This window comes from Staurois parvus, unplaced genomic scaffold (assembly GCF_062004578.1).
Source record: "Staurois parvus isolate SC_StPar_1 unplaced genomic scaffold, SC_StPar_1.0 ptg001733l, whole genome shotgun sequence".
NCBI lineage: Eukaryota > Metazoa > Chordata > Amphibia > Anura > Ranidae > Staurois > Staurois parvus.
Window position 1 is genome coordinate 668,201 of NW_028319529.1, and position 13,230 is coordinate 681,430.

Sequence of the window (13,230 nt, forward strand, 5' to 3'; positions counted from 1 at the left end):
CCATTCTATGGTGTTCAGAAATTATTTGGTTATAAATAGAAAAACATAATATTTCATGTTTTTGGGTCACTGGTTTGCATGCATAAAATTCTTAGGTGTCCAATGTATGTTTTCTGGGATTTTTAGACAAATTTAAATGCAAACTGGCAAACAAACTGATATCTGCGAATTCCATGTCTCCCAATCAAATTGATCTTCATCCTTGGGTTATAACACCTTACTTAGCTCCTACTAGCTTTCTCATGGCTCTCTGAACGTCTTTATTTCTTAGGCTATAGATTAAAGGGTTTAGCATGGGAGTTATCATTGTGTAAAATACTGCCACCATTTTGTCTACATCCTCTGGGACTGAATCCTCAGGTCTAATGTACATGCATATGGATGTCCCATAGTAAATGACCACCACCGTAAGATGGGAAACACATGTTGAAAATGCTTTGTTCTTTCCCAAGTGAATTGTCGTGATCGTGATTATGATTCGGAGGTACGACATTAGAATTAGTGAAAGTGGGATAAAAAGCAAGATGGTCGTGAGAACCAGTTTTAAGATGTTGACTGCTGAGAGATCACTGCAAGAAAGCTGAATCAGTAAAGGACCCTCACAGAAAAAATGGTTGATGGTGTTGGGGCCACAATATGTTAAACGAAATGTAAAATATGTATCAATAGATGAAATTATGCAGCCAGTCAACCATGCCATGCTGATCATCCGCACACAAACCATTGTGTTCATGATCATATTGTATTGCAGAGGGTTGCAGATGGCAACATAACGGTCATAGGCCATCAGGGCCAGAAGGATGCATTCCGTTTCTCCCAAAAACAGAAAAAAGAAAAACTGTATAGCACAGCCAGCAAATGAAATACTCTTTTTTAGAGAAAGAAAGTTAGACAGCATCTTGGGTACAACAGTGGAAGTGTAGAAGATGTCTAAGAAAGACAAACTAGACAAGAAGATGTACATTGAGGTGTGCAAATGTTTGTCAGTCCTCACAGCAACTATCAGAAGTAAATTCCCGGCCAGTGTGGTGATGTAGATTGCCAGGAAAATGAAAAACAGCAGAATTTGTACTAAAGGGTCCACAGACAATCCAAGAAGAATAAATTCTGAGACAGTGCTTTGGTTTCCAGTGAGCATCTTAAAATTTTCAAAACTGTGATCAAGGAATATTTTTGGCTTATATTAGATCATCACATTTAAAGTAAAGAACATGGAAGCAAAAAATGTGATAAAACTGATATTGAATATATTGAAAATGTTCCTTTGTCAGGGATTTGAAGCATATACAATTAAAGAAATGATAAACCTATTTAATAGATAAAACAGATACATATGAATCCAACAATATGAAGCTTGTCAGAATAAAGCAGGATTAACCTTTCATTCTATGTAGACTATTTTCTTGGTAGCAATCCAATATAAAGAATATATCTGAGTAAATATCCTAATCTCAGGATCTCTCAGCTATTTGCTGTAAACATCCATTTTATCATAGCTTTACTGTTGCAAAATCCTGCATAACTGAATGGCCTTCTTTACCTGGAATCATGATAATAGTACTCACTCATCTGGATAAATGTCTAATTTATATCTTAAACTTTTAGGTGCTTAGGTAGCTTTGCCCCCCCCCCCCCCAGCCAGCTTATTGGACAATGAAGGGAATGTAGCATACTGATGTGGTCATTCCTTCATCCCCCTCCTGCAAGCATGTTCACAATGTTAGACTGGCTAAGTCCTGACTGGCTCTGATGCTGCTGTAGGGGGATTATAGGACACTCAATAGATCCTTCCCACTGATGTGTCTGCATCGGTGACCAGGGCCATGGATAAGGGGGTACCACCAGTCCTCCTGTATGGGGACCAGGAACAGCAGGGGGTCCCAGGCACTGCAGGGGGGGAGACAATTACTGGAACTGGTCCCCTGTGTGGTGCTCTCTGCAGTAGATGAAAGCTGGCTTCTTCTCCTCTTCTTCCCACTGGTTTTCAGTGGCTGCAGAGAGAGCACTACAGGGGATCGATTCACGTTATTGCCCCCCAATCACCCTGCCTTTGCACCATACATTTCCCCCTGCTGCCCAGGCCCCCCTGTGTACCCCCACCCCTGCGGTGCTGCTGACTTCCCTCCTCTCCTTCCCATTGACAGCAGCAAGCACACAACAGGATCCTTCAGGATGGAAAGTGGGGGGAGGGTCCGGTAAATATGTCACATTTAGCAGCCCCTTCCTTTCCTAAATGAACACAATGAGTGATCGCTTCCAATCACCCACTGTGTTCATTCATAACTGAAGCATAGTAAGAAAAAAACTGGGGCCCCGTGGTTTCTAATGGCAGCCTTATCAGTGACACCCTATTCTGGCAACACATGAATTGCGAGTTTTGCTTTTGAATTATCCCTTGGCTCATTTACAGTAGCAGCAATGCAATATGAATGGTCGGCAATAAACAACAGATTTTTTTGTACGGCATTAATAGGCCAGAATTGAGTGGTGGAAGGATCAGAGACAGTAGATCAGATCTAAAATCTAGCAATGAGTATATACTTGTAAAAAAGAGTTAAAGCCATTAACTTCTTGCCAACTGCTAAACTGTGGAAAAAATACTTTCATAACATAAGGCGTGATATTCTTTTCAGTACCACGCTATATGGTGTACACAATTTAATACAAATTAAATTTTGTACACCATACATTGTATATTAAGAAGGAGGGGCAGCACAGTGGCTAAATGGTTAGCACATCCACCTGTCAGTAGTGGGGTCATTGGTTTGAATCCCAACCATGGCACCACCTTCCTAGAGTTTGCATTGCTCCTTGTGCCTGCATGGGTTTTCTCCAGGTACTCCAGTTTCCTCCTACACTCTAAAGACATGCTGGTAGGGTAATTGGCTCCTGTCTAAATTGTCCCTAGTATGTGTATGAATGTGAGTTAGGGACCTTAGATTGTACGCCCCTTGAGGTTTAAGGACTGATGTGAATGTACAATATATGTGTAAATTGACGGCGCTATATTAGTACTTGTAATAAATTAGTACTAAAGTATTATTAACAAAGTGTACCAAAACACCTCAAATCCACATACCCACATTTCAGAGATGAGGCAGTTGTTATGCAAAAAAAATTAGAATGCTACTGTATGTTGTAGAGCCCATAGCCAGTCAGATGTCACAATGGTTGTAGAGTATGTAAGTATGCTTTGTTGGACAGCAAGAGGGAGAGATATGTAACTTTTTTTTACCAAGAAATGACAGTTAATAGTTTTTTTAAATAAAATACCATAGCCAGAAGTATTGTATGGAATCACTGCACATTATATACACAGTTTTTGCTAGGCTGCTATGTTAGAGGACGGGATGAGACAGTTTTTACTTAAAAACAATACAGTTTATTATATCAGAGCCAGGAGCCTGGAACATACAGTAGCAGGGACACACTTAACATCATGTAAGCATTTTTAATAGGCTGCAAAGGAACAGGAAAAGACTAGGCAGGTTTCAGCATGAAATAATTTTTTTCTTTTTTTTGACACTGCATACAGAAACATTGTACAGATTTGCTGGGAAGTATACACTTTTTGGTAGAACGCAATTTCAGAGTAAGAGATCCGGAAAATATAAGATTACAGCATTTTGTTTTTCCCAGACTTTGTACAGATTTTCAGCACAGCTTTAATTGTATTCATAGACAGCTACAGTATCAGAAGAAGTGAGCAGGCAAATTCCATCTAGAAATAAAAATATGTGTCTTTTTCTGAGACAAAAGGCAGAAAAAATGCACATTTGCAGCACAGGCTTTTTGATAGGACCATTACTTTAAAGGAAGAGAGCAGGCATGTTAACGCCTGTCAAGAAGTAGCTACTTCCATCCAAGGATATTTTCAACTGAACGCAATTCCTGACACCTCCCCAGCTATGTTATCGGTGGTCCTACGAGGTCACCTTATATTTATGGCAGCAATCAGGAATAGGGAACGTTAGAAACAAATTCAAAACCTTACTAGGGAATTGGAAACGCATTACAGAACTCATGTAGGCAACCTGTCTCTCTTGAATAGAAACATGATATCGCAAAAGCACTTAGCAGTGAATAATTTACTTTCCCAAAAAATGGAGAAAGCTTTGCGTTGATCTAAAGCTTCCTTTTCATCACATAGCAATTCAACCTCAGCCGGGGTGGACTGACAACTCATGGGGCCCCCAGCAAATAGGGGATCATGGGGCCCCTGTGTCCTTGTCCTTGCCAAAACTGAAAAAAGCCTATGAAAAAGGTACCAGGGGCATCTCATGGGGCCCACTACTGACCCCGGGCCCTCAGGCAGTGCCCGAGTTTCCAAATGGTCAGTCCGCCCCTGGCGTCAACTATGTTCGCATGGAAACGTAACCATTCTATACGGTCTCCACATATCTATAAGCTATGTACTAAGAATGGTAACATTTCATCTTTGCCTCATGAAGTTCGGGAAATCTTTAAATAATTTTACTCCTCCATGTTAGCTCCCCCACAAACGATTCCCACTCCCCTTGAAGGCTCATGGCTTGATTTTCTACCCCTCCTTGCTCTTACACCTTCTCGGACCTATTTCTGTAATGTATAATGATTTAAAGATATTTAGCCGTATCTTAGCAGATAGATTGGCACCTATTATCTCCTCTTTGGTCTCACCTGACCAATCGGATTTATTCTAGACCGACTTATCACAGACAATATACGTCTCACATTAAATGCTATTCAGGATGCCAATTTGCATTCTAAAGAAGTGTTGTTACTGAGCCTAGACATTGCAGTAAAGCCTTTGATAGTGTCCTCTGACCCTATTTGTTTTCCCTGCTGCAGAAATTTGGCTTCAGTGATGAATTTTTGTCTGGGGTACGCTTCCCTCCAGACAAAGATTAGACTCCCAGGTTGTAATTCCGACTTTTTTACATTGGGCAGGGGTACCCCTTACTATTTGCGCTTGTTTTGGAACACTTGGCTATTGTTATAAGATCTCTCCCGGATATTTCGGGGTACCCACTTTTGGTCTCACAATTCAAGTTATGCACGTATGCTGATGATGTGATGCTTTTTCTTACTAACCCATTAGTATCGATGCCTATTTTATGTACGTTGCTGAATGATTTTGCATCCATATCGGGTCTCACAGTAAATTTTACTAAATCAGTTGTCATGCCTATTAATGTCACTGAACCCTTGGGGGGTTCGCTCCGTAGCTTTTTCCCATTCCACTGGTCCATGGACCAGATATTATATTTGGGGGTCTATCTTACGCCCAGGTATTCTGGACTATTTGTAGCTAATTTTCCTCCATGTGTATCTCACCTTTCTACTTTGCTAAAGATCTGGCATGGGTACTCTATCTCATTTTTGGGTAGGGTCACAGTGGTGAAAATTAACGTTTTACCTAAATTACTTTATTTATTTCGAGCACTCCCAATTTCATTTTCAAAATCATCTGGATCACTTTCAATGGGTGCTTAATAATTTTATCTGGCGTAATAAGCATCCACATTTTACCTCATCCATTCTGTATAAGTCACAATGCACAGGAGGCCTCGGCCTCCCCAAATTTTGGCTCTATTACTTATCTGCCCATTTCTCACAATTGGTACAATGGGTGATTATTAACTCCCAGACCCCTTGGGTGTTATTTGAGTCTCAATCTATTCACCCATTCAATTTACCGGGTTTATTATGGACGAAAATCCCCCCTAGCTTTTTGTTGACCCATAATTTGATTGTCACCCTCTCATAGATACTTTGGTCACGCTATAAACTTAAATTGGGTCTTGTCTCTTCTGTTTCACCGTCATCTTTCGGTGACCCAAATTTTGTCTCAGCGTTTTTGTCTCCACATGCGTTTCGCTGGTGGTATGATCGAGCCCTTATCAGATTATCTGATTTTCAGAGGGGTGGGTCTTATATCTCATTTGAAATGTTATGAACTCTCTTTGATATCCCACTTCGTGAACACTATCGTTATTGGCAAATAAGACACTTTTTTAGCTAGCATTTTCGAATAACATCTTCGTCTCTGATCACGTATTTCAAACACATTAGTCATGACTTTACTAGGTGTCTTATTTCGGACTTGTATTGCTCTTTTTCGGCGGCTATCTTTCCCTTACCTCCCTTGTATAGACAGAAATGGAAGGCTGAATGCAGTATCACATTTTCTGAAGAGAATTGGGACTCCATGGTGGATAATACATAAAAGCACTAGATCTCTTTCAGTCCTTGAGACAGCCCTTAAGGTTTTAACCTGTTGGTATTATACTCCTTCTAGACTACTTATGCTTCCAGGGATGTCTCACCTCTTCTTCCGGGGTTGTGGCCTTTCTGGGACCCTTGTGCATATGTTTTGGGCCTGTCCTGGCCTTTCACTGGTCTGGCGTAAAGTCTCTGAACTGGCCTCTGCTGTGGGGATTACTTCAATTTATTTATCTGTGCAGATTTGTTTACTGGGTGCCCCTATCTCAGAGATACAGACTAATGCTAAGAGGCTAATTCACACCATTTGTGTCTCAACTCTATGGGCTATACCCCTTCATTGGAAGTCACTGGTGGTGCCTTTGGCCTCTGTTCTATGGAGAGTAAATGCGGTGATGCCTATGGAATGTGTTCATTACACGTTGCTGGAAAGGGTGCATTTATTTGATAGAAAATGGGAGGGTTGGAGGTCTCATCGACATCTATTGTTTGATTGACAGATTATCATAATTTGTTTGATGTGATTCCTTTGTTGGTGCTTTTAACACTCTGCGTATCTTCTTGCCTACCTTATTCATGTACTTGATTTTTATTGTTTATATGATGGTACTTTATTAAGATGATTATTACTTATGTGCCCTTTTCTTGTTATATACTACACTTTATGTTTTTATGCTGTTTTTGCAGTTCATTCCTTAATAAAAAAAAAAGTTTGTAAAAAAAAAAAAAGAGAGCAGGCATATTTCATTTGAAAGAAAAAATAACGGCGTCTTTTTTTCTGAGACAGTACATAGGAAAATTTGACTTTTTTTGGACAGTATATACTCCCTTTTGCTAGGATGCAATTTCAGAGGGAGAGATCAAGCAGACTTAATCTGGAAAGTTATAAAAAATTACAGTGTCTTTTTTTCTGAGACTGAAGACAGAAAACCTATGTAGATTTGAAACACAACATTTAATCATTTATGACAAGTTGCTCTTTCAGAAAGAGATAGAGGCGTATTTTATATGGAAGTTTATTGCTAGGATGGTTTTTCTAAGGGAGAGTTAAAGCAGATTTCATCTGGAAAAATGTCTATTTTTTTAAGACTGAAGAGAGAAAAATCAATTTGCTGGGCAGTAGGTACTCCTTTTTTGCTTGGATATACTGTTCTAGTGAGAGAGCATAAAGGTTTCCTAGCAAATACATAACGGCTTGGTCACTTAGGGGGTACTGGTCATTTGGTGATGACTCACCAGAAAAGGCCATCGAGAAGTGGGGGATAGAAGCGGCTGATCTGTCTGTCACAGTTTAAGGATTTGGGTTGTCATGCATCCGGCATCCCTCCTAGCAGTGAGCTAATTTACCCAGTGAGTTGTGAAGGAGATATAATGTCTTTGCCCATGCTTTCTGGACCACAGGTCTGTGAGCGCATTGACCCCACTGCTGTCCCCATGGTCCAGCAACATGGAGACATTAGTTTCCACATGATGGAAGAGAGTAAAGATGGATTTCTGGTTGAAAAAATTATGTCTGTGAACCTGCCACTGTGGTACAGCACAGGCCACAAAGTCACAGAGGGGGGCATCCTCCATCATCTGGAACAGGAGTGGCTGTAAAGTCAGCAAGTATACAAAGCTGGCATTGACATGCTAGTGTAGGGGACTGGGTGCATATTTTTTTTTACATTCCAGCAGTTGGGGAAGAGACACCTGCCTGCTCAATGTGGGATTTGAAGGCTTGCTCCTACTCTGCGGGGCTCCATGCTGACTGTTTTCACCTTTGGAAGCACCGTAAGGTAGGCTTCTTAAACACCATGTAAGACAGCCTTTCTCAACCAGGGTGCCTTGAAGTTTCTTCAGGGGTGTGTTGGGAAAATGTCAAAAAATTGCATACAAACATGTATACAAGACAGAGGGTGGATCAAGCCTGCTATCAGTTACACAAAGCCACAGGTTTTCATTGTGCACCATCACAACCTTCTAGCTGCCAGCATCTTGACAACCAATAACATCAGTTGATAAGGAGCATATCCGCTGCCTGCACAGCATCCTAGTTTAACCCTCCCCTGCCCCTCTCCATCAGTGCTGGGGTCACATTAGCTCAGTGATGGAGAAAAACTGAGGGAGAAGAGAAACATAGGAATACTAGTCAAAACCAGTGTACAAAAGCGTATTTGCTTTGGAAGAAATAAATCCCCTCTAATGTTGGGTGTTGCTGCATTATATAAAACTATTAGAATAGTTTTTTAGATTTTAGAATGGGGTGCCCTTTTAACCACTAGCCTACAGGGCACTTATACTCCCTTCCTGCCTAGGCCAATTTCCAGCTTTTAGCACTGTCACACTTTGAATGACAATTGCACGGTCATGCAACACTGTACTCATATGACATTTTATAATTTTTTTGAAACAGATAGAGCTTTCCTTTGGTGGTATTTAATCACCTCTGGGATTTTTATTTTTTCTTAAATAAACCAAAAACCACTGAAAATTTTGAAAAAAAAATGTTTTTTCTTAGTTTTTGTTATACAATTTTGTAAATAAGTGATTTTTCTCCTTCACTGATGTGTGCTAATGAGGCTGCAGTGATGGGCACTGATAGGCGACACTGACTGGCACTGATAGGTGGCACTGATTGGAAGCACTGATAGGTGGCACTGATTGGCACTGATGGGTGACATTGAAAGGCAGCTCAGATGGGCACTGATATGCAATTTTCACAACTCCAGATGTACACAGGATGATGTCTTTTGGCATATTAACTTATTATTATTATTATTATACAGTATTTATATAGCGTCAACAGTTTGCTCAGCGTTGTACATTATAAAGGGAGACAGTACACAAGACAGTACAGTAACAATACGATTCAATACACGAGGGGTTCGAGGGCCCTTCTCCTTGGAGCTTACAATCTAGGAGGGAGGGGATAATGGTACAGGAGGAAATAGCTGTGGGGGATGGAGTGGTAGGAAGAGTGGAGGAGTTCAGTAATTAGCTGAGGGTGGGGTAGGCTTCCCTGAAGAGATAGGTTTTCAGAGTGCGCCTAAAGGTGAGTCGAGTAGGTGACAGTCTGATGGATTGGGGTAGGGAGTTCCAGAGAATGGGGGAAGCCCTGGAGAAGTCCCAGAGATGGGCATGGGAGGAGGAGACCAGGGAAGTGGAGAGTAGGAGGTCTTGTGAGGAGCGGAGAGTACGTTTTGGGTGGTATTTGGACACCAGAACGGTGATGTAGTTTGGGGCAGTATTATGAACAGCTTTATAAGTCAATGTTAGCATTTTGAATTTTATCTGTTGGGCAATCGGAAGCCAGTGGAGGGATAGGCAGTGGGGGGTGGCGGATACGGAGCGGTTAGTAAGGTGGATGAGTCTGGCCGCAGCATTCAATATAGACTGAAGCGGGGATAGCCTGCGGTGGGGAAAGCCAGTGAGGAGGGAGGGACAGTAGTCGAGGCGTGATATAATGAGGGAGTGAATGAGTTGCTTAGTGGTTTCCAGGGTTAGGAACAGACGTATTTTGGAGATGTTACGGAGGTGAAGTCTGCATGAGTTTGTCAGCGAATGGACTTGGGGCTGGAAGGACAGATTGGTGTCTAGGATGACACCTAGTACCCTGGCTTGAGAGGAGGGACTGATGGTGGTGTTGTTGATCTGGATGGAGAAGTCGGGGGGCGGCGCGGGCTGGGGGGAAAACTAGGAGCTCAGTTTTGGACAGATTTAGTTTGCAGAAGTGGAGTGACATCCAATCCGATATGTCGCTCAGTAGGCTTGTGATACGGGCGGAGATTGAAGGGGTGAGGTGAGGGGTAGAGAGATAGATTTGCGTGTCGTCGGCATAGAGATGGTAGTTTAAGCCGTGAGAGTGTATCAATTGGCCAAGGGAGGAGGTGTAGATGGAGAAGAGAAGGGGCCCGAGGACAGAACCTTGAGGGACCCTAACAGAGAGGGGGAGTGGAGAGGAGGTGGCAGCGTTATAGGTAACACTGAAGGAGCGCTGTGATAGATAGGAAGAGAGCCAGGAGAGAGCGGAGTCTCTGAGGCCAAGAGAGTGTAGTTTTTTGAGGAGGATTGGGTGGTCAACCGTGTCGAAAGCAGCAGAGAGGTCGAGAAGTAGGAGCACTGAATAGTGGCCATTAGCTTTGGCGGTTAGCAGGTTGTTGGTGAGTTTGAGTAGAGCAGTTTCGGTGGAGTGTAGGGGCGGAAGCCAGACTGTAGGGGATCAAGGAGGTTGTGTCGGTGAGGTGGGAACTCAGGCGATTATAGACTAAGCTTTCCAGGAGTTTGGATGTAAATGGCAGCAGGGAGATGGGTCTAAGGTTGTTCGTGTCGGTGGGATCCAGGGAGGGTTTTTTAAGTATGGGAGTGATGTGCGCGTGTTTTAGAGGGGAGGGGAAAGTGCCAGTAGAGAGGGAAATATTAAAGATGTGTGTGAGGGAGCGTAGGATGGAGGAAGAGGGTGATCGCAGGAGTTGTGAGGGGACAAGGTCAAGGGGGCAGATGGTGAGGCGGGCTTCAGAGAAGACCTTAGTGATGTCTTCAGTGGTAGCAAGGTCAAAGGAGAGGAGTGTTGAGGGGGTTTTAGTGTGAGGGATGCTAGGTGGGGTGGAAGTCTGAGCAGTGGTGATGTCCCTACGAATTGCTTCGATCTTGTTTTTGAAGTGGTTAGCAATCTCGTGGGTAGTGAGTGAGGTACTGGGTGGAGGTGGGGGCAGTGAGAGTAGCGATTTAATAGTGGAGAAGAGCCGGCGAGGACTGGAGGAGAAGGTATTAATGAGGGTAACAAAGTAGGCTTGCTTGGCAACATGAAGGGAGGAAGTGGTTAGGTTAAGAAGGCAGATTTATATTGGGTAAACGCTTGTTGGGATCTGGTTTTGCACCATAGTCGCTCCAGAGCACGACTGCGTCATTTGAGATTTTTGGTATGGTCAGTCTGCCAGGGTTGTAGCGGTCAGGGTCTAATGCTTCGTGTTGTTGGGGGTGCTAGCGAGTCTAGAGCGGCTGATAGCAAGTTGTTATAAACAGTAGTGGCCAGGTCAGGGCAGGACAGGGGAAGAATGCTGTCATAAAGTTGGTCAGCAGCAGAGTGGAAAGGGGCAGGGTTCAAGTTGCCGAGGTTTCTACTGGTGATGGTTTGACGTTTGGAGGGATAGGTGTTTGAGGACGAGGAGACTGTGAAGGTGATGAGATTGTGATCAGAGAGGGGAAATGTGGTGTTAGAGAGGTTATAGGGAGTACAGTGGTGGGAGAAGACAAGGTCTAAGGTATTTCCGTCGGAGTGAGTGGAGGACTGAATACACTGTGCTAGCTCAAAAGAAGAGGTTAAGTGGAGGAGTTGGGATGTAGCCGGGTTATTGGCGTTAATAGGGATGTTTAAGTCTCTGAGGATGATAGTGGGTAGCTAAGAGGAGAAAAAGTAGGGTAGCCAGTAACGTATGAAGGTACTGTAGGTGCTCCCTGTGACTGTGCATGTATGCTATTCTGCTATTTAAGACAATTTAAATGCAATTTTCACAACTACCAATGTACACAGGATGATGTCTTTTGGCATACTGACTTATGAAGGTACTGTAGGTGCTCCCTGTGACTGTTGGCATGTTACAAAACTAGTCTCAAAACTTTTTGATACCACCTTATAATTTATTCTGGCCATTGAAACCAATTAACACCCAAGTACTAAGCTCAATGCACGTCAAGCATTTTTTTTTGACAAAACACTTCTGCTCCTGGATGTCCCTGAAGTGGGGTTTTTTTTTTGTCTATAAACTCTCCTGCCATTAACCTTCCTGGCGGTAATTCTGAGTGTGACTCGGGGTTAATTTCAGTACCAAAAGTGGTAACCCCGAGCAACACTTGGGATTACACTGCAGCGATCCCTGGAGACTTACCTTGTCCCACGATCTCGCAAGGTCCTCTCGCTGTGTCCCCCGGCCATGTCCGCCGGCCGATGCCGGCATTTTTCTTCCGGGTTCCGTTCCCTGCGAGCGTCGGGATGTACGGGGGGCAGAACCAGCGGGAGATTCAAAAAAGTAAAAATTACACACAATACATTGTAATCTCTTAGTATTACATTACTGTATCAAACCATTTCACCTAAATGTTGTCCCTAGAGCTTTGTCCAGTGCCCTGCCTGCATTTTTTCCGTTCTTTCTGCCTGGAAACTGAGAAATGTCCACAACGTCCAAAAAGCGTCCCTTTAGGTCAAAAGCGGAGTTAGACCAGATAGAAAACAGTGATAGTAAATCAGAACCATATAAAAGGTAGGAGTTCAGTGAGCGCTAGAAACCGGAAAATGAAGAAGCAAATGCACTAAAAGGAAACCATAAAAACCTTCTAAAATAATATAACACACAAAGTGCAGTGCTAAGATATAGCTATAAATAGATATAAATGCCTGGAGCTCAGGTGATAAACCTTAAAATAGGTGCACTCGATAAATGATGTCCAAATATAATATGCAATAAAAGTTCAATTATGATCAAAATGGTGACTCTAGGTGGTGGCTCTAGTAATCCCAGTAGGCATATGATTCGGTGACATTCAGAAAAAGAGTAAAATAGAGCACTCACCAGATGCGCAATTGATATGCGCAGTAATCACATCAAATATACCAGAGGTCCCCTCTTATCCTGGAAAGGATACCGCTTGGAATGTGTAGACTCTTCCCTGGGTATGGGTAGTGGAATTTAGGAGTTTCTTTAATAAGTAGGCTGCGTTGGGGGTCAGTAATGGATCACTCTCCTCTGGGCCTAGGGATGGTCACCTGGAGTCCTGGGGGATTAAATGCTCAGTACGGAGCAAAAGAATGGTGCCCATAGTGTAGTATGTCAAAATTATAAATCATTTTGTTAATGAGCAAAATTAATAAAAGTATGAACACACATTCAATTTCTAATCCAAATCCAAAAGGCCTTCGCCAATGTACATATGTTGGAGTATGCAATGGTAAGTGCAGCATAAAAGCTGCCGTGAGCACTAACCAGCTGGGTATATAAGATGGCTGCCGTTCCTCAGTGGTCCGGTGGCGTGACGTCACAGGCGTTTGTG

General features: G+C 42.8%; 1 protein-coding gene across 1 annotated transcript; it reads right to left on the bottom strand.

The window, feature by feature from the left end:
- Window positions 1-217: 217 nt before the first annotated feature.
- LOC149434566 (olfactory receptor 2D3-like) lies at window positions 218-1,138 on the bottom strand. Its single transcript, XM_089663624.1, has one exon. The coding sequence runs from the start codon at window positions 1,136-1,138 to the stop codon at window positions 218-220; it is 921 nt and encodes a 306-aa protein (XP_089519750.1).
- Window positions 1,139-13,230: the final 12,092 nt, after the last annotated feature.